Consider the following 22,817-nt stretch of genomic DNA (forward strand, 5'->3'; position numbering starts at 1 on the left):
CCTATATCAACTCTTCTCTGCCTTCCAACCTTGAACACTGCAAGACAAAGACCAAGGAAGAGATCTCCAGCAGTTAACATAAGAACATAAAAATTGCCATACTGAGACAGACCAAAGGTTCATCAAGCCTAGTATCCTGTTTCCAACAGTGGCCAACCCAGGTCCCAAGTACCTTACTAGATCCCAAGTAGTAAAAAAGATTTTATGCTGCTTATCCTAGGAATAAGCAGTGGATTTCCCCAAGCCATCTCAATAATGACCTAAGGACTTCTCTTTTAGGAAATTATTCAAACATATTTTAAACCCTGCTAAGCTAACTAGTCAATGGGAGCCCATAAGCAGAGGAATGAGCAAAGGTTCATGGAGAGGACTGTCTACATCTATCTATTAGCAGCACAGCAGAAAATTCCTATAAAAATATGTGCTCATAACTACTCTAATTTTAACCAACACATCCAATTTTTAAAAATGTAATAGGTATTTAATATAAAACATTGTAAAAATTTCCCTTCTACAGCAGCTTAAGGTCAGTGCACTTCTTGCCTTCAAATACAAGGTTATTAATAAATGTGATCTATGGAGTAGCTGTACAATCAGATGTATCACTTGAAAAAAAAAAGGTTTCTGTGCAGACAATTCTGTACATATTCATATTTAATGAAGCCTGTTGACTTCCAACACTTATTTTTAATTTCTGTTAAGAGTTCTATTTCTATAACTTATGCACATGATTTACATATACAGCTTGATGTAGAAGTTATCAATGGCAGCTGCAGCTTCTTGTATTTCTGATTCCTTCTAGTCATGCTCTCTTTCCATTGCTGGACCACATCAGGATTCCATGTAGGACAGAATTAGTATAGGAAGACAGTAGGTGCAAGGAGATAAAGGCAGGTACAAGTAATATTTAAGTCCAATCCATTCTGGTATCAAAATCATGCCTTTAAGTTGTATTTGCATCATGGTGTACTAGGAGATAAAGGATTCTCTTGTGCTTCTCTGTCCTTCTCTTACCCTGGTCCCAAGAGACCCCAAAGTCCCTGTGTAGTCTGGCTTAGAAGTGAGATTCATTACTGTTATGGTGTGTGCAAAACTAACCCATTTGGAGACATTACTCCCACCTTCTCTTCCCCAAGATTCACATAATAGAGATTGAGAAGAAAATCAGAGTATATATGACAAAAAGCAACAATTTTTAAGAATAACCCCAACAATATGATCTAATTATCAGGAACTGCAGATTTAATATCTTGTGATCCCTGTTATTTTAATTTGATTTATTCCAATTATTCAGGTAACCTCTAACATTCCATAAGGCCAGATCTTTCTTTAGATTCATTAATTTATATTTATTCTTCTATAGGATGACCCTTTGTAATAATAGTGTACGTACCTAATATGTCAAAGACTGAGCTAGTGCTGGCTTTATAGCTATTTTCTCCATGGATTTAAAATTTCACCTCTCCAAAAAGTAAATCTACAAAATATACTCACACTAAGACAGACTTCCTGGCAACTTTTGAGGATACCATTATGCAGTGATTCATGCAGACCTCTTTTCTTTACTTTAATAAGAGTCCTCTTAGATTTCTAGTCTTTGTTAGTTTGAAGGCTTCTGTTGCAGGAGAGTAGCAGAGACGAATAAACACTGGGCTTTGGTTTTAGGCAGAAAGTTAGGAAATACATCTTAAGAGATAACAAATAAGACTAGAAACTGGAATGTGAGCGGTAAGAAACAGCCTTCAGCATTAGAGCCTCCTAAACTGTAGGTGAATAAGCAGAAAATGCTGCTGTCGTCACACAGGGAACAACATATACATCAGCCAGAAATAAGCAAATAGGTTCCAGGATCAATTGCAGAAGCCAGACAACAGGTAAAATAAAAGCTAAAACTGAAGAAAGCAGCACTGGAGGTTTTCAGGTGCTCTCTAATGAATGTAATTAAGATAACAAAGACTTTCGGCATCTTTTACAAAGCCGCGCGGCAACAGCCCCGAAGCTCTTTAAATCTCTATGGGCTTCGATGCTGCTAGCGCGGCTTTGTAAAAGAGGCCATTTGTGTTTTATGCATATCTGTTTTGATGATCCTGAAATCTAAACTGGTTAAGTGGTTAACTAAACTGGCTGAGTATTAGGTTAGGAAACACTACTCAAAGGCTTATAATTGAAAGTAAGGGGAAGAGAAATGGATCTAGTGAGATAATAGGCACTTTCTGCTGATCCTGGCACAGGTTGCTATTATATCCATCAGTTTTTAATCCTTTGTAGAATGGTCGTGAATCAAGCCAGACATGGTAATGGGAAGTCCAAAAGAAACAGCAATCACAAATCAACTCGGAAAGGGCAGAAAAGAAGCAGCTTCAGGTTTAAGAGTGTTCAAAGCTTAGGGAAATGGCATCACTGAAGATTAAAACCCAACAAGCCCCAGGGAAGGTCACTAAAGTGTATATAAAACACCACAGCTGTTAACACTCAGAAGACATATGAGCTTGTCCTGTCTGTCATTCTATACATGTAGCTGCCTAGACCAAAGGGTTCACTCTCTATATACAAATTCAGATTATATAAAATAAAGATTGAAATGGAGAGGATAATGAAGGAAGAAGAGAAACAGCAGCATCTGAATTAACCAATAGTGAGGCCAAAGCCACACTGGAACTTGTTCTTCTTATGGTTGAGAAAGGCCCCCATCACTAATGTCAGTGGCAATGGTGGCAACTTCTTCTCAAGCGTTGCTCCCACAACCCAGTTACTGTCCACAGAACCTAAGGACAATAGAGGGAAACAATTACTAATTAGTGATCAGGTAAACCATCAAGTAAACCAAGCATATTGATGGAGGGAGTAGGGATCAAAAATATAGAATACAAGAAGGGTACGCACACACTGTACACAATGGAGAAGGCAGAAACAAAAATCATAGATAGGGGAACATGAAGAAAATAAGATGAACAGAAAATTCATAAATAGAATAATCACAAATGATAACTATTGACATTCAGAGAGTGCAACAGACCAGCGGCACTAAGCAGGATCATGCCTGAATCTTTCTAAAGTTAATGTACAAAAATATCTTTGACAATTAAAAAATCCTTTGTAACACACAAATAACATTTATTCCTAAAAACATTTCCTAGAACTACTAATATAAGCAGTACTGTACAATAAGGCCAGCCCCAAAGAGCTTCAATGGTACCTACACAAGGTCACAAACAGTAGCAGAAGCACAAAGGGATTTTCTGAATAGCCTGATGTGTTAGAGCAGTGGGCTGAGAACCAGGGAATCCAGAGTTCAAATCCCCCTGAAACTCCATGTTATACTGAGCAAGTCACTTAACCCTCCATTATCTCTGGCAGAAACTTCAGAGACAAGGAAATACCTACCATACCTGAACGTAACTTCCCTTGAGCTACTATTTTAAAGGCATGTACTAATTCCCAAATCCCTTCAAACACCCCCACCACACATATACATGCACTCTTAGCAGAATGCAGTACCTATTTTGGAAGCACTATGGGAAGATTAGTTTTTTTTATCTTCGATAATCTTTCTGTTAGTCCCTGTAGAATTCCATACACTAGGTGTTCAATCCCAACCCACAATCCGGGAGTTGCAGAAATCCAACACTTTTCTGAGCACATGCTCTTTCCCCTTAGACTGAGAACTAGAGCCATATACAGTTGAGTCCCAAAGCCAAGCAACATACCTGAAAAAATCCATGACAAGGGGGGTTCAGGGGAAGATCCCAGGCAACATAAATAATTTCTGAACTGGTCTGCTCTGAAAAACATGAAACAAGTAATAAACAGGAACAAAGGCAACCCAGAAAAACATTGAGGAACAAAGTAGAACCCACATGAGACAGCCTTCAGTTAAGCATACTCACAGAAGTGGAAAACTTCCAACTGGCTGGAAAGTCTTCAAGCCTGCAAGGAGAATAATCGAGGCAGAAAGAAGCAGGCTATTCCAAAGAACTGAGCGTATACAGAGAGGGTGTGTCATATGGAATCCTATAGGGACTAACAGAAAGAAGATTATCAAAGGTAAAAACCTAATCTTCCATTTTGTTACGGCCCTTTTTTTTCTTCTTCAAGATGGCGTCAGCTTAGGTTGTAGGCGGTGGTGCCTCCTTTCCTCTTTTATTCTATTTTTTCTCATCTTTACTTATTTTCTATTCTTTTGCTCTGGTTGTTTTGTTTGCTACTGGATTTGATCTGTGCTGAATGACTAGAGGGCACCATTTAACATTTTTATTTCTCCTTGTTTGACCATTATTTTATTGGCCCACTGTAATAACGTTAACAGGCCTCCTTCCTGTCTTTTGGAGCTGGGACTAAGTTGTGCAGTGAAGGATCGCTGTTTCCCTTCCGATGGCTCAGTAGTGCATCGTGTATGGTGTGCTGGGATGGATGTTGGAGCTGTGCGTCAGCAGAGAGGATGGCTCTGGACTTCATGTGCAGCCGAAAGCAACCCGTTTTGGAGCCAATCTACCAGTCTGAGGCTCTGTGATGGTCATAGGGAGCTGTGTGTGGGCAGTTCCTGGTGCTATCAGCTCCTGTCTTCATCGTTGTTGGAAAGTCCTGATGGCCTGCATTGAAAAAGTTGATGACAGTCTATTTCTGCTGATTGTAGTTAGCTACCTAACCTCCCAGACCTTGACTGCCATATGTTTCTCGAATTGAGTGCAGATGAACTCGCTTGGCCTGAAGGTGTTGAAACAAACCAGCTACACTACTTGCTCAGTGATTATTTTCTTGTTTTTATTTTAATTTGTTAATTTATCTGGAAAGGTTGATTATTATAACCTGATCTAACTTTAACTACTGTTTTATTTTAATTTTTGTTATTTTTGTTTTTCCTTTGGCTTTTCTTTTTTATACTCTTAGTATGTAAGAAATTGTTCAAACAGGTGCTTTGGTTAGATTGTGATATTTTTCTAAGCACCTAATATTTGATTGCTTTATTGTTTGTGAACTGCTGTGAACTTTGAAGAGGTATTGGCGGTATACAAATAAAAATTGTATTGTATTATATTATATTATTAAACCAGCAGCTCTCGTACTTGCCAGGGCAGTGATTCACCGGCAACTTCCTCTTTCCTCAGAGGTGGCAACGGACCCAAGGCTGCCTAAGTAAATCACTGCTGCAAGGGGAGGAAGCCACTGTTGGAGGCTGAGAAGCTGCTGGATAAAGGGAGAGCTGCTACTGGACCTGGAGGGAGGTAGGAGAGATGCTGCTGGGAGGGGTGGAGGGAAAGGGATAGGAAGAGAGTTACTGTTGATAGGGGGAGGAGGGAAGGGAGAAACAGCTGGCAGGGAGATTAGAGGGGGAAAGGGTCAGGATGGAATGGAGAGATCAGATGAGGGAAAGGGGAGAGAGAGGAATGAGAAAGAGAGAGATTGATGCTGAGAAGGGGGTCAGCAGAGAAATGAGAGAGGGATAAAGATGCTAGATCTGGTGTAGGAGAGATAAAAATGAAGAAAGCAGTGAAGCTGGAATGAATGATGTAAAAAGGAGAGAGGAGGCACAGGCTGGATGGAAAGTGGAGAGGGGCATAGAAAGAAGTCAGATACATATGGAAGAGGGAGAGGGCAGACAGTGGATGGAACGGGCAGATGCTGGAAGGAAAAGAGTGAAAAGAAGATGAAAGCAGAAACCAGACAACAAAAGGTAAAAAAAAAATCATTTTATTTTGTCATTAGAATATATCAGATTTGAAATATATATCCTGCTAGAAACATAATTGGGGACTGCAAAGCCCAGACAGTGCTTCTTTAGCTTCCAGCTGGCTTAGGGCTCTCTCTGACCAGGGGGCACTCCCCTAACACTATTCCTGTCATGTGTGACTGCAGTATTCTGTTAGCATGATATTTCTGTGTAGCATTCTGTAATAATTTGGCTTGTTCAGTTTTCTTGATAGTAGAGGGGATATATGTGAAGGGGAGGGGAGACAGGGGTTTTGTTGGTCCTTGCTCTGTATATTTATATTTATAAAATGACAATTCTACAGAATATTGTTTCTTTTTATACTTTAATAAAATACGTTCAATATAAAATCATAACTGAGCTTGTGCGGATGGGATCAGATGGTTTGCAGGGACCGAGCTTACGGAGACAGGGCGGAAATGTGCTTTTTTAATTTCAGTCTTAGTAGTTTGCCGGTCCACAAAATAATTCTTTGATTTCTGCCGGTCCACGGGTGTAAAAAGGTTAAAAAACACTGATCTAATGGTTAGAGCTGCAACCTCAACACCCTGAGGTTGCAGGTTTAAGCCCAGCACTGCTTCTTGTGACCTTGGGCAAGTCACTTAACACTCCATTGCCCCAAGTACATTAGTCAGATTATTAGCCCACCAGGACAGACAGGGAGAAATACTTGATTACCTAAATATAAACAACTTAGGTTATAAGTTATATAGAGATATTAAAAATAAATAAATAATACTCTATTTGTGGAAGATAAACAATTGGCATCTAGCCTGAACAAATGTTCTTTAGACTTGATGGTTCTCATTATTGAAAAGACAAGACAGATCACAAACTATTCAATTTGAATTGGATACCAAGTTGGGTGAACTTAAGAGTCCCTTTGACCCTTGAGATTTTGATAATCAATTTCTGGATATACAGAAAAAATAGATCAGTTTAAACAGAATAGTCGGATGTTCAAAATTAAGAAATTTAAAAGGGATGAGGTGGATTATGCCAAATAATCAATTTTTTCATGGTTCAGCAATCTGATTAGACCAACACATGTTGATTTTGACTCTTCTGATCTTTCTGGCAGCAAAAATCCATGCACGTCTTACACCCTGAATGGTGAGACCCTAGCAAGGACTGTAGCAGAATGAGACTTGGGGGTGATCATTAGTGAAGACATGAAGTCTGCCAATCAAGTGGAGAAAGCTTCATCCAAAGCTAGACAAATCATGGGTTGTATCCGTAGGAGCTTCGTCAGCCGTAAACCCGAGATCATAATGCCTTTGTACAGATCCATGGTAAGACCCCGTCTGGAATATTGTGTACAATTCTGGAGACCACATTACCACAAAGATGTGCGGAGAGTTGAGTCGGTTCAGAGAATGGCCACCCGGATGGTCTCAGGACTCAAGGATCTCCCGTATGGGGAACGGCTGGATAAGTTGCATCTATATTCACTCGAGGAACGCAGAGAGAGGGGGGACTTGATCGAGACGTTCAAATATGTCACGGGCCTTATCAAGGTGGAGGAAGATATCTTTTTTTTCTTAAAAGTCCCATGGCAACAAGAGGGCATCCGTTGAAACTCAGGGGTGGGAAATTTCATGGTGACACCAGAAAATATTTCTTCACCGAAAGAGTGGTTGATCGCTGGAATAGTCTTCCACTGGAGGTAATTGGGGCCAGCAGCGTGTCAGATTTTAAGAAAAAATGGGATTGGCACGTGGGATCTTTTCAAGGAGGGAGTTAGGGGGTGGGACATTGGTATGGGCAGACTAGATGGGCCTTGGCCCTTTTCTGCCGTCAGTTTCTATGTTTCTCTTTCAAATTTAGAGAAAGATTTTTTAGACAAAGCAAACAAAGGGAACCAGAAGTCGGGGTACATTTAGAGGAAGAAACTCACAAAGATATCCCAATACGAGGTTCCAGAAAGTCAAACCCCAACAACACAGCACAGTAAAACCTTGGTTTACGAGCATAATTTGTTCCGAAAACATGCTTGTAATCCAAAACACTTGTATATATCCAAAGCAAATTTCCCCATAAGAAATAATGGAAACTCAGACGATTCATCCCACAACCCAAAAGCTTTAATACAAAATACTGTATATACTTGTATTGAAAGACCTCGTTCGCTTAGAACAATCACTACACTCCTGCAGTGTCAGAGATGATGTGATGTAAATTGTATGTACTCGTATTGCAAGACCTCGCTCGTTTAGAACAGTCACTACACTTCTGCAGTGTCAGAGAGAGAAGAACCATCGGCTCAATTGTGATGATGTAATGTGTGTATACTTGTATTACAAGACCTTGCTTATTTATCAAGTTAAAATTTAATAAAATGTTTTGCTTGTCTTGCAAAACGCTTGCATACTAAGTTAACTTGCAATGCAAGGTTTTACTGTATTTATCTAGCCACAAATTGACACCATGTGAACTTTCCATTTTGGCTCCAGACTTGACATTTGTCCCGATGCAACCCTTAATTTCTTCTGTCTGAGAGTGGATCTTGAAAGGCTTTTATGTAAACTGCATTTATAGGAATATTTTGTCCAGCATCCTATGGACAACAGTGATGACTGATTCACAATCTTGCTGCATCCCAGCTTTATCTCTTTGTTCTCATTTAACTGTATTTAAAGATCTAGAGATCTGAGAAATTTTAGGGGTCTGACACAGCAGAAAGTTTATCAGCCATACAATTTATCTAAAGATGAATGCAATACTTTGAAGTCTTTAAGATCTAATCATTTGATTAGAATCTGTAAAGCTGACAAAGGGGAAATAGTGGCTGTCCTTAATATGGATGACTATAATAAAAAGATTTTAAAACAACTAATGATCCCCACTGATTATGTTTTACAAGCTTCGGATTCAACAGCTGTATTAGCAAAGGAAATTAGAGAGATCACGTCTTTTGGTTTAGACAGTGGTTTTCTTACCAAACACAAGTTTGCATATTTGAATGCAGAGGAATCCTCAGGTTCATGTATTCTACATTATGCCCCAAATTCACAAGAGCTTGTTGGATCCCCTGGATATCTGACTGTCTCCAACAGGAGCTCTCTACTTGAACCTCTATCCAGTTTTGTGGATATTTTTCTTCATCTTATTGTCACCACAGGTTTTTGTGCAAATTAGTTGAGATTGAAGATGTTTCCAGAGTGACATTTTCAGTTACGCTTAAATAGTTGGCAAAAGCCAGTGGACAAGTGGTCTAAAGATCCAAACTTCCATACTGCTGAACAGTTTGTCAACAAAATGAAGGTGGTAAATGACACAGCTGAGTGAGGTGTTAAACTGATAACTGACTTTACCAAAGTGATCACCACAGACTCAGTGCAGCGTGAGACCTTGTTGCAAAGAGCTGAATAGCATCACAGGCTTTATCCTCTCAAGAAGACATTGAATGCTTGAGTGTTTGGAACACCATTGGTAGATGACTATACCAAAGTATATGTGTTTAGCTATTAGTGAAGCAGATATTGAAGGTTCATGTAATAAAATACTGCTAGATATTTTTGAATAAAATGTAATTTTGGTGTGGATCATTGCTGAGTGTAAAAACATAAAAGTTATAGCTACAGGAGATCTGTTCAAAAAGTTCCAGGACTGATTTTATAAAAATGTATTAAACAATCTTTCAACTTATTCCATTGGGTCCCCTTCAAAATACTCCCCTTCCCTATGTATTCACTTTTCCTAACATCATTTCCACTTCTGGAAAAAGACACTCATACATTCATGGATAAATTGTCTTTTTTCTTTAATATTTCAGGGCAATAGACAATAGAAGTCCGCCCAGTATTGGCTTAGGTTCCCAGTCCACTGCTGGAGTTGCCATTGAAGCTCAGTCCAGCCTATCCTAACCATCCTGTCACCATATACAGGATGCAGACCGTGCAGGATTGCCCAGTACTGGCCTTTGTTTTATGCCATTCATCTTCTAATTAGAGATCCTCTTTGTTTATCCCATGCAATTTTGAATTCTGTCACAGTTTTCATCTCCACCACCTCTTTTGGGAGGGAATTCCAGGCCTTTACCACCTCTGTGAAAAAAGAATTTCCTAACATTAATCCTAAGTCTGCCATCCCGCAACCTCAATTCATACCCTCTAGTCAGTGGCGTACCTAAGGGGGGGTCGGGGGCAGTCCGCCCCGGGTGCACGCCCTAAGGGGTGCATTGCAGTCCGGGCCCGGAACGTCCTGCCCTACTGTTGAGAAAGACCTGCGCCTCAGCGTGGCTACCAGTGCACCCCCTCCGATATACTTGCTTTGGAGCAGAGTCGGCAGCCACGCTGAGATGCAGGAAGGTCCCGCGATGAGTAAGTCTGCCGGCTCTGCTCTGGAAGAAGTAAGTTATGTCAGAGGGGGATGGACCCGGCAGACGTAGGGAGTTGCGATGACTGCGTCTGCCGGGTCCACCCCCTCCGATGTAACTTACTTCTTCTGGAGCAGAGCTGGCAGACGTACCCACCGCGGGACCTTACTGCATCAATGGAGCAGGACTTCAAGAGTTGTGGAGGGAGAGAAAGGGGGAAGGGTGGTACTGATGGAATTGGTGTGCAGGGAAAGGGAAGAGAGGCATAAGGGGAAAGGATACTGGAGGGAAAGAAAGGGGGTAGATGCTAATTGAAGAAGGGTGGATGGAGAGAGAAAGGGCAGGCATTGGATGGTAGTGGGGAGGGTAGAGGGGGAGCCTATGCTAGATGGAAGTGCGGAAGGGAAAGATAAGGAAGCAAATGCAGGAAGGAAATGGGAGGAGAGAAAGGGGAGCAGCGATGGAAGTGGACAGAGAGAGGAGAAGGTACTAGAAGGAAGGGGTAGAGAAGACAAAGGTAGAACAAAAATTTTCTATTTATTTATTGCTTTAGGAGACATGTGCCACTGTTTCTGTGGTGTTGCATTATATGCAGAATCCAGCGTCTTGCTGGTTCAATTTAACCTTTCTATCTTATCCCCCCTTTTATAAAATGTGGAGCGTTTTTTAGCACCAGTCGTGATGGTAGCAGCTCTGATGCTCAGAATTCTACCACCATGGCTAAAAACCACACTAGTTTTGTAAAAGGGGGAGGGGTTAGTTTGCGATTACATATTCCATACTAGGCGAAGGTGTCTTCTGTATTCAAAAAAGACATGGTTTTCTGTTAGGATTGACTGCAGGATTTATCTGTTCTAGTCTGGCTTGTTTAGTTTTACAATGGGTGTATTGATGTACTGCTCACTGCAGTATGTAAGATGCTGCCTTTTCCTAGGTATACTCTTGTGTGACCTTTGGATTGTTACTAAAAATCAGGTTTTTCATACAAATGTGTCTGTGGGGGGGGGGGGGGTTGTCAAAAAATGATGGGCCCCGGGTGCCACATATGCTAGGTACGCCACTGCCTCTAGTTTTACCATTTTCCTTTCTCTGGAAAAGATTTTTTTTACATTAATACCTTTCAAGTATTTAAACATTTCTAGGCTGCTAAGCTGTATAGAAAGAGAAGTAACCAGCAGAAGAAGGGAGGTGTTGATATCCCTGTATAGGTCATTGGTGAGGCTGTACTTGGAGTATTGTGTTCAGGTTTGGAGGCCGTATCTGGCGAAGGATATAAAAAGACTTGAAGCGGTCCAGAGGAAGGTGACAAAAATGGTAAGAGGTTTGAACCAAAAGAAGTATGAGAAGAGACTGAAGACCTAAATATGTATACTCTGGAGGAGAGGAGGGACAGAGGAGATATGATACAGACGTTTAAATACTTGAAAGGCATTAATATAGAAACAAATCTTTTCCAGAGAAGAAAAAATGGTAAAACTAAAGGGCATAATTTGAGGTTGCAGGGAGGAAGACTTAGGAGCAATGTTAGGAAATTCTTCTTCATGGAGAAGGTGGTAGATGCCTGGAATACCCTCCCGAGGGAAGTGGTGGAGAGGAAAACGGTGATGGAATTCAAAAAAGCGTGGGATAAAAATAGAGGATCTCTAATTAGAAAATGAAGGATGTAAAGAACTAAGGCTGGTATTGGACAGACCTTAACGGTCTGTGTTCCATATATGGTGATTCGGTGTAGGATGGGCTGAAGTGGGCATCAATGTGCACTCCACTAATATGGAACTGGAGGATGTTACTGGTCAGACTTTACGGTAGATGCCCTGCAAGCAATGGGATGGTTGGATAGGCTGGAGTGAGCTTGGATGGCAACCTCAGCATTTGGAACCTAGGACAATACCAGAATTTACAGTCTATGGCCTAGAAATATCATGGACAATACCAGAATTTACAGTCTATGGCCCAGAAATATCATGTATGAGCATAACTTATGAGCAGACTGGATGGACCGTTCAGGTCTTTATCTGCCATCATTTACTATGTTTCTATGGTTACACATGTCTCCCAGATGGGCACAGCAGATTCATTGCAGCTGGATACTCATTGTCCTAAGTGCTACCTCTTGGGGGGGCCACATGTTTTTTGCCTGTCCTCGGATACGTATCTTCTGGGGGAGGGTCTTGGATCATTTATCCACATTGTGGAAAACTCGTATTGTCTCTCCTCGTATTTTGTTTTTTTCAGTGTACGGTGGTCGCCCCTGTTCTGAAACGCTTGCGCTGTTTTTTTGTGCAAGGCACTATTGTTGGGGAAGAAACTCATCCTACTGTGCTGACAAGTGTCTCCTCCTTCTTTACAGCATTGGAGGGCGGCCATGATACAACTCCTTCAGATGGAGAAAAAGTTGATTTCTGACATGAATTCTTGGGCTGGCCAGCGCTTACAAACGGTTTGGGAACCGTTTTAGAATTCTCTTACACCTGCTGCACTTAGTTATCTGTTGAACCTGTAAGGCATCCTTTGCTAACTGTATATACTTTCTTGCTACTGCTGATGGCTTGGAAGCTCTCCTCTCATCTTCTGGGATTGGGATTGAGGTTGAGTGGGTGGTGGTGAGAAAATGATTGAACTGATTATCATTTTTGTTCTCAGACCTCTGTACCTGGATTTTTGTGGTATATGATTCTGCTTCCTTGGTTGTACCACTTTTATTCATTATTCAATAAATATATATTACAAAAAACAAACAACAAAACCCAACATTTTTATACTGCTTATTACAACTTAATAGTTAACAGAATACACATCCATAATTTCAATGACATTACATACACAGTTTCAAATGAAATACATATGACTCCCTCAGATTTCTACTCCCCAAGTGCACCACTTTGTACTTCCTTGCATTGAATTTTAGTTGCCAAACATTAGAACATTCTTCCAACTTTTACACATCTTTTTTCATGTTTTCCACTCCCCACCCCCCGAGTGTCCACTCTGTTACAAATCTTGGCATTGTGCACAAAAAAAAAAAAATAAAAAAAATCAAACCTTACCTTCTAACCCTTAGATTTAAATTACTTATCTTTCCAAACTCAAGTTCAACACGAGTTAAAAATTAAGGGACATGTTATTTTTCTGTCTAAGGATACCTGCCATCAAAGTTTTACCTGAGGCAATGGAGAGTGAAGTTACTTGCCCAAGGTCACAGGAAGTATCATTGGGAAAAAGCACAATTTGTATCCTGGCTTTCAATATGCTGCTCTAATCACTAAGTGGTTATTCCACTCTGGTTAAGAGGAAAAGACTAATGAATATGAAAAATCAATAAAAGACTGGTACTCTTCTACTATAAGTGATAGTGTGAAAAGGCTAAAGAAAGAAAAGTGTTTGTCTGCAAATTTAAAGTCGAGTTTATTGAATGCCCTTTAGATAGAATAGAAAAAAAGATAATACCATCATGACTCTGGAATGCATAAATCCAATGTCTATATCATTTAGAAGTACTAGCAATCTCTGGAATAGTTTTTACAGCTTCGTGAAACTAACAAATAGTTCCCATTAGAATTAATTATAAATGGAGTTCAGCAGTATTTTGCACCATAAAATTAGATTAGATCAGGATTATATTTTATTGTATTCCTAATTAATTTCAGGAATATTCTCCCTTTATGTGGACTAGAGGAGATCATAGGATTATGTTGTAAGGAATGTCCTTCAGTGTTTGTAAAATTTTGGTATTTCTTTTTCTCTTTTCTTATTATTATTTGTATAAAATGATAATATTTAAAATTGATATAAAAAAAACAGAAGTACTAGCAATCTCTAAATAGAAAATGAACCTGGCCAAGAGTTGGGGTGGGGTATGCTGAAGCCATAAAAAATCATCACCTAATGACCTTAAAAAAACCAAACTAGATTAGTTCATGACAGGTATATGCTTAGGCGGATGGGAAAGAGAGTGGGGGTAAATGGACAATACTCGGACTAGAAAAGCGTCACGAGTGGAGAGCCGTAGGGTTCGGTGCTTGGACCCGTGCTCTTCAACATATTTAAAACGACCTGGAAATTGGTATGACGAATGAGGTGATTAAATTTGCAGATGAAACAAAGTTATTCAGAGTAGTGAAGACGCAGGAGGATGCGAAGACCTGCAACGTGACAGACACGCTCGAGAAATGGGCTGCGATATGGCAAATGAGGTTTAACGTGGATAAGTGTAAAGTGATGCATGTCGGTAACAAAAATCTTATACACGAATACAGGATGTCCGGTGCAGTACTTGGAGAGACCCCCCAGGATAGAGTACTAGTCGACAAATCAATGAAGCCATCCGCGCAATGCATGGTGGCGGCGAAAGGGGCGAACAGAATGCTAGGAATGATTAAGAAGGGGATCACGAACAGATCGGAGAAGGTTATCATGCTGCTGTACTGGGCCATGGTTTGTTCTTACCTGCGTCCAGCATTGATCGCCGTACATGAAGGAGGACACAGTACTATTCGAAACGGTCCAAATAAGAGCGACTAAAATGGTTAAGGGGCTGGAGGAGTTGCTGTACAGTGAGAGATTAGAGAAACTGGGCCTCTTCTCCCTTGAGAAGAGGAGACTGAGAGGGGACATGATTAAAACATTCAAGATAATGAAGGGAATAAACTTAGTAGCTAAAGACAGGTTGTTCACCCTCTCTAAAGTTAAAAGGGGATAGATTCCGTACAAACATAAGGAAGTTCTTCTTCACCCACAGAGTAGTAGAAAACTGGAACGCTCTTCTGGAGGCTGTTATAGAGGAAAACACCCTCCAGGGATTCAAGACAAAGTTAGACAAGTTCCTGCTGAACCAGGTAAGGCTAGTCTCAGTTAGGGCACTGGTCTTTGACCTAAGGGCCTCTGCGTGAGCGGACTGCTGGGCACGATAGACCACTGATCTGACCCAGCAGTGGCAATTCTTATGTTCTTAATAAAAATACTAGTAGACCACTTCTCAGAGATGATGGCGGACTACCACGTCTTCTCAACAAGATAAACTCATATCATATATGACATGATGCAAAATGACATATGCACACTTGATCTTGATCTGTCTTGCCATTTTTGGGGCCCAGATCATAGAAGTCTGCACTAGTCTCATTCCTTACTACTGAAGTTTATTCCCTAATTACTGGACTTGCAGTTGAAGCCCACTCTAGCCCATTCAGGTCTCTCTAGCCATAATTGGGACACAGACTTAAAGTCTGGCCTTATTTCCCAGTTACTGGAGCTGCTGTCTAAGCACCGCTTTGTTTTGCTTCCATTCTCTTTCTATGGTCGAATCTAGGAGGTGGAGATTGTCCCCGTCTTTGACTGAATCCCCACCTCTTCCCTGTCCTTGATAGAACCCACTCAGGGAAGCAGTATGTAAATTCAAAAGTTTATGTTTCTGACCATCTTTAGTCCGCTCTCTCAGCTGTTTGTTCAGTTCTTTTTCCTTGATTCTTCATTTGCAGTGTTGGGCAGTAAGCAGACTGCACCAGAATCCTTAGTTGGTCAACTGATTACTGAATTTTCTAGTAATATTTTAATAAGAGGCAAAAGTCCATTAATAAAACCAGAAAATATCCCTTTCCCAGAACTCCAGAAAAATATTGGAACCTTTGACTATACTCTGTATGGAAGGTTTTAACATCTCTCTTTTTCCTGCCTCAGGGACAAAAATATAAATAAAAAATAAATTCCCATCCGTTGCCAACTTTGTCCTTTCCTTCACATATTCCTCAACTGAACCTGGGTCCGAATAACTCTCTACAGAATCTTCTTTAGGCCATTCTCAATTCTTCTCCACATCTGTAACTATATTCTTATAAATCAGCAGTATTAACAAGCAATGTTTGAAGTAAAGTAGTTAACATTTCCCCATGTAAGGTTATAAGAAACCACCAACTATCTCTACGTTTCCATAAATTTTACTTTGTTATCTCTAGGGTTTGGGAAAGATTTAGTAAGATTGAAAATTTCACTTGCTGTCTAATTAACAGGTAAAAATGGTGCCTTTAGAAAAAGGAAAAATGTGCAATGGGAATTGTTTTGCAATATGCTTGGAAATATGACGGTTTCTCAAATTATGCTTAGGTTCCTCATTTGGGGTAAGAAAATCAAATCTATGTTCAGCATAATGGCGAGATTTTTCCAATCTTCAAAGAAACCACCCGATATAATTTTTATCAGGGGAGCGAGAAGACACTATTTCTTCATACACCCGCTTCAGTTCAGGTCTAGTCATTATCTTAGATAAATGATTTTTAGTCTATTTGGTCATTACTGTAATCTCTTCCTGTATATCTTTCATAATATTAAAAATCTCAGTGACTAATTCTTGCAATTGATACAAATTCCTTCTTTTAAAATCCTTGTTATGTTCACTACGCATATAATCAGGAATCAGTAAAATTAGTTCTGTTATGTGAGCTATAAGATGCTATCATCCTTTTGCTTTCATACTTCAAAAATCACCTCATCACTTGGTGACAGTAACTCCTTCTTAGTGGGTGTCACTGCCCCAGAGATCAAAGCAGCACTACTACTTTACTGTACCTCTTTATGTTTTGTTTCCAGTTGCACTTTGTCAGTGTTCTGCCCCCGTGTTATGTGGGCATTTGCTCAGTTTCTTACATAGGAACTAGTTAATGTTTGTATTAGATGTGTAGGTTATGGGTGCTCTGTGGACTCGGATTCCCAGAGGGCTTTGCTTTCCACAGCGCATGGGCCCGCCTCCTTCTCCAGTCTGGGGAGAGCAGTGGCCATTTGCTGAGCACATGCCTGGATGAGAGCCTGAATGTGGTGTTCTCCCACCAGGTTTTTTCACCCTTCAATTCTAACAATTTAACACAACTTAGGGTACAGTATTTTCTAAGACTGGAGAATAGTGTCATCTCCACAAGGTGGACACTCCCAGCGTAACCCTGATATGTTGTTAGAGTAAGAAGAAAGGTGACAGGCTTGAACTGCATTGAATCACCATCTGATTATAAGTTGTTTTGCTTCATTTATTATAGAACTGTCCAATCTAGTCAGAGTCTGGCTGGTGACACCATTAGGGGTTGGCTGAACAGGAACTTCTTACAGTAGCCAATATAACTCAAAGGAGTCCTTGCTTTCAGCACTAAAATCTGAGATAGAGACTATGCAGTGAGCTGTATAGTAGGAGTTAGACACTAGACAGCACAGTCAGTCTGGGGAATAACCCTTTCTAGAACTGCATTCATAATAACAATCTCTTCCTCGTACGCAAGACAAGCTGAGGACGCTAACTTAGGTGGAAATGGAGAGAGCCCCAGGGTAGTTTTCTTTGTTTTAATCAATGACAGTTAATTGCCTCCAATCTTGGGTTTGCTGCTGTAATGCAGCATCATTGAGGGATAGGAACTGAAGCTCCCCTACCAAGGTTCTTTAACATAATACTATTAGGTCCACCCTTCTTTTCTGCCTGGCTTAACAACTCTATCAGCATGACTTTTAGAACTTCACAACCCCATGGAGTCCTTACCTGGGCTGGATTCGTTAGCGAGTCTTAAGAAACTTATGGATCCAAGTCACAGGCACCAGCTGTTTTCTTTGTTGGGCACTCTGGAGGAGCTATTGGCCCTTTACTCCTAACTTGTAAACACCAAGGAATGACAGCCAAACACACAAGTTAAGGTTAAACAATAAAGCCTTATGGAGATCTTAGTGATCTACTAACTGGCAGATTCCAAACCAAGATTCTCCGAATCACAAGCGACAGGCCATTTTATTAGTTTCATCACATCATTTCATTCATCAATCATAAGCAGTTAGTACATTTTCCAATCAGCTTTTGAGCTTTAAAATAAAATCCAATAATAACTTGCTTACTCTAGCAATATACCTTTAGTTAGTTTCAATCACGACTTATCAAATTTGATTTATTAATTAATGTTCCCCTTACATTACATGTTCACCCTATGTGAAAAACTATTTATTGACATTATTCCCAAGCTGACCACTCCCCCCCCTTCAACCTCAATTCATGTCCTCTAGTTCTACCACTTTCTTGTATTTGAAAACGGTTTGATTTCACCATCTCCATTTGTTCGGAGTAAAACCAGTGCATGATAACTGGTCTGATGGGATGATGATAATAAAAATTAAAAACAAAAAAACCCCAAAAACAACATTTCTTCTTGCATTAGTACTGCTGGTCAATAGCTCTCTCCAAGTACCAGAATTTAATGGTACTGAATATGTTGAGGAGTATAATGAAACGGAAGGACACTAAAGGGTATATTATGACAATTCATAAGCCATACCTTTAAATAGGAGATTAGCTTTAGGTAGATCTAGCTGATAGCCAAATGAGACACTGGTGTCTTGCATCCGTGTGCTGGCTTCAAATTCTACTCCAACCTGCAACTGAAAGAGAGAAAAGTGATGATCCACTGCACAGTCTACCAAGCCTACAGTAGCACATTATGAAGGCCACAAAACCTGTATTAAAGAACCAGGGACTGAGACTGTAAGAAGAGAGATAATCCACCGCATAGAAGGCACCTCACTCACTTCCCCTTTATAGTCTAATACTATTTCTAAGTAGGGCTGCTGGACAATTAAAATTTTTAATCATGATTAATCTCACAATTAAAATTTTTTAACTTGGATCGTGTGACATCATGAGCAGAAGTGAAGACTGACTTACTGGGCTCCTCAGCCTCACCACCCAAATTTTCACACGTGCTGGAGATGAAAACGGTGATGGGATTCAAAAACGCGTAGAATATCAACGGGCAAACTTTCATAATCTGAATCCTACACAGGAGATAGTTTGGATAAGCTGGAGTCAGCTTCAACAGCAACTCCAGTAGCTGGAACCTAAGGACAGTACCAAGCGGACATCCAAGATGTATGGCCTAAGCATTCACTAAGCAAACAGATTGTGTACCGATCGGTTTGCGACCCCTTTGCAACCCAATTGTTCACCGACCCGATTCACTAACCCTCCTCCCGACCCGATAAACACCCGATCTGATCAGCTGCATGCAAATGAGGGAAATGGCATGCAAATTTTGTAAGGCAGCGATTCACTAAACAATTTATACTAAACCGATTGGGCTTGCCGATCAGAAAAGAAGCAACTGCTGAAGAACAGTCGCTTCTATCTTGGTCGACTCTCCTGCATGAATCGGGCAGCACTAGTAGCCAATCCAGGTCACTAGTACTTGGTGAAAACCCAAAGAGTAGCAACATTCCATGCTACCAATCCAGGGCAAGCAGACGCTTCCCCCATGTCTTAATAACAGACAATGGACTTTTCCTCCAGGAATTTGTCCAAACCTTTCTTAAAACCAGCTACGCTATCTACTTTTAACATAACTTCTGGCCACTTCATTTTTAAGCTTAGATCTTTCCTTCCAAACAGAGACCTTGCTAGATGTCAAATACAGCACAAGGTAACTTCACACGGACTTAACTGTGCAGGAAATGAATCTCCTCATACACCCACCATATAGTGCAAAAATGTGCAAAGGTCTGTTTTTTTCTTTCGATCACTACATAGCCTAATGCCACACAAGCAGCGCTGTTACAAACATATTCTGAAGGTCAATGCTAAGGTTGACAAAGTTTCCTTCCTTGGACCAGAAGGAGATACTGACAAACCACTTGAAGAGATTCTAAAACAACTACCCAGAAATAACACCCAAAGACCCACTCAGTGTGTGAACCAGTTGAGTGAAGTGGACTAACTGGGGGTGGAAATGGGCCCAGAGTTTGCTCAGCAGAATTTCCCAGACTACCTCTTCCTCTCAACACACTGACATGCTACCACCACCACCAACACTAGGAACACCTCACCGAGTATGTCAGCAATGCTTATAAACTTTATAAAACACATTATTATATTTTCTTATAAAGCATATATTTTAACTGAACTCAGCCTTGCCATTCACAAAAATAGAAAAGTTCCCATTTCAAGCTGTCTCATGTACACTTTTCAAATCTAACATATTGTAATCACAAAACAGAAAATAAAATTATTTTTTCTATCTTTTGTTCTCTGGTCAATATTCAAATCTTGTTGGTCCCAGGCTCTTGTTGTCTTACTTGCCAGGGTCTCCTTTCTCCATGCTAACCATCCGTCTGCCATCTCTGTCCTCCCCTTCCGTTTCCCTTCCCTCTCCCGGAGATCTGGCTTCTTTCCTTTTTTTTGTCTCCATCCAGAGATTCATCTTTTCTCAACTCCCCACCACCCCAGGATCCACCATCTCTCCCTTTCTGTTCCCAACTATCCTCCTATCCAGTAGATGCCAGTAGAGGGAAGATGCCATATGGAACAGAGAAAGGGCGGACCTGGATAAAAAGGGCAGAGAGGGTGGACAAAGGATGCAAGGGGCAGAGAGAGGGTGGGCAGTAGATGGAAGGGGTAGAGAGAGAGAGGGCAGAGGCTGGGTGGAAGGGGCAAAGAGAGGACAGATGTTGCATGGAAGGGAACGAGGACAAACGCTGAATAGAAAGAAGAGAGCGAAGAGAAGATGATTAAAGCAGAAATGACAAAAGGTAGAAAAAAAAATATTTTTGTTGCTTTACGTAGAATCAAGTAGTATTGTAACTGTATTAATTAAAGTTTATAAATAGGAAACTGAAATAAGGCAGTTTTAGGGGACTAAACCCCTTTCCTCAGGTCAGGACAGGATACCATAACAGGAGGGGTGCCCAAATGGTCGAACGCGATCGACCAGTAGATCGCAAAGGCAATGTGAGTCGATTGCGTTGCCTTTGAAATCTTTTTCTTCCTGCCTCCCCGAGCCAGGCCAGGCGCATACAAGTGCCAGACTCACAAAACTTCACCTCCAACATCAATTCTGACGTCGGAGAGGTAGTTCTGGGCCAACCAATCGCTGCCTGGCTGGCCTGGAACTTCCTCTCCGACGTTAGAATTGACGTCAGAGGTGAAGCCTTGTGAGTCAGGCGCTTGTACGTGCCTGGCCTAGCTCAGGGAAGCAGTAGGGAGAAATCGGCATGGTGGCTTAGGGGGTAGGGAAAGAATCGGGGAAGTAGAGAAATCGGCGCGATGGCTTAGGGGGGCAGGGGGAGAGAGAAAGAAAGAGAGACAGAAAGAAAAGGCTGTGGCCGAGCAGCCCGTCCCGGGGAACGGACGGAAGTCGAAAAAATATATATATATTTTTTTTAAACTAATAAAACTAACTAAACAAAATAAAACAGCGATTCGTGACAAAAATACACCAACCGCGGTTGAGAGAAGGCAAAAGTGACAAAGTTGGACGCAGAGAGTCAAAGACGGACTTCTTGACTCTGCGGAAAACTAAGAACTGAGGAGAAGTGCCCTGTGCTGGGCGGGAAGGCACTCGCGCATGTGCAGTGCGGGCGACTCGAAACTTCTAATTTCTTCAAGCAAGTCTGCTTGTGAGGCATCCGCATCGGGGCTCCGTAGGATGACGTCACCAATATGTGAGAATACCTGCCTGCTTGTCCTGGGATAAAGAAAGAAATATTGGATTTACAGTCAGAAGAAGGAAGTGCAACCAGACAAAAAGGTAGGAAAAATGATTTTATTTTCAATTAAGTGATCAAAATGTGTCCGTTTTGAGAATTTATATCTGCTGTCTATATTTTGCACTATGGCCCCCTTTTACTAAACCGCAACGGCGTTTTTTAGTGCAGGGAGCCTATGAGCATAGAGAGCAGCGCAGGGCATTCAGAGCATCTCCCTGCGCTAAAAACCACTATTGTAAAAAGGGAGGGGGTATATTTGTCTATTTTTGTATAGTTGTTCCTAAGGCGACATTGCATAAAGTCATCTGCCTTGACCTCTTTGAAAACCCGCGAAATCTACTATAATAAAACCCTAAGCGCGCATGCGCACTCCTATCTGTGTGTTCCGTGATCCGTATGTCCGTGGCAGCAGGAGTGCGCATGTGCGCTTAGGGTTCTATTAGCTTGGGAGAAAAAACAGCACCACACTCGCGGAACCCCAAGGATGTTCTGAGCGAAGTTATTTTTAAGTTCAAAGTTGCGGTGGCGGCTCCTCTCATGAGCCCCACCTGTGTTGGAGAAGTCTTCCGACGCAGGCGGGGATCGTGAAACGAGCAGCCACAGCAGCTTTAAACTTAAAAATACCTCCGGCGCAGAACTAAATGGTCGGCAAAAGAACGTCGGATATTGCACGCAATCCCGGCTACTCCTCACACACACACTAGCGGGCAAAACAGCTTCCCACGCACCCAAGCAACCTCTAAGCGCGGGCCACCCTGCTCTTCAGCTCCTTCAAGCAGCGGCAGACCTATCCACAGCCAGGGAGTACTGTAAGGCCCTCTGCTGCTCTTCTGTCTGCCCTCCTCTTCTAAACAGCGGAATCAGGTAAGGGTTGTTGCAGTACAGGGGGAGCAGGGAAGAGGTGTTGCTGGGCAGGGGGGATGTAACAGGAAGGGATGCCTACTGCTGGACAGGGGGAGCAGGGAACAGGTGCTGATTGTCAGGGGGGGAGGTAACAGGAAGGGAGGCCTGCTGCTGGACAGGGGGAGCAGAGAACAGGTGCTTCTGGGCAGGAGGAAGGTAAAACGAAGAGAGAAGGGCTGCTGCTGGACAGGGGGAGCAGTGAAGGGGTGCTGCTGGATAGGGGGGAGGTAAAAGGAAGGGAGAAGTGCTGCTTCTGGACAGGGGGGAGGTAAAATGAAGGGAGAAGGGCTACTGCTGGACAGGGGGAGCAGTGAAGTGGTGGTGGTGGACACAGGGGAGGTAAAAGGAAGGGAGAAGGGCTACTGATGGACAGGGGGAGGAAGAGAGAGACAGAAA

At 41.6% G+C, this 22,817-nt stretch overlaps 1 protein-coding gene across 3 annotated transcripts in view; it reads right to left on the reverse strand.

Annotated features, from left to right (window-relative positions):
• Positions 1-465: 465 nt before the first annotated feature.
• The window catches only part of TOMM40 (translocase of outer mitochondrial membrane 40), a 138,908-nt gene continuing 116,556 nt past the window's right edge, over positions 466-22,817 (reverse strand). For 2 of the 3 annotated variants that reach the window (XM_033914232.1, XM_033914231.1), the window contains exons 9-10: positions 18,320-18,422; positions 466-2,765 (exon numbers count right to left, since the gene is read on the reverse strand). In XM_033914232.1, coding sequence (XP_033770123.1) covers positions 2,626-2,765; positions 18,320-18,422 — 243 coding nt within the window. In that variant the 3' untranslated portion in view covers positions 466-2,625. Of the gene's footprint in view, positions 2,766-17,556; positions 17,649-18,319; positions 18,423-22,817 lie in introns of those variants that run through there. The other variant, XM_033914233.1, reaches the window with a different exon arrangement.

This window comes from Geotrypetes seraphini, chromosome 11, assembly GCF_902459505.1.
Source record: "Geotrypetes seraphini chromosome 11, aGeoSer1.1, whole genome shotgun sequence".
Taxonomy (NCBI): Eukaryota; Metazoa; Chordata; class Amphibia; order Gymnophiona; family Dermophiidae; genus Geotrypetes; species Geotrypetes seraphini.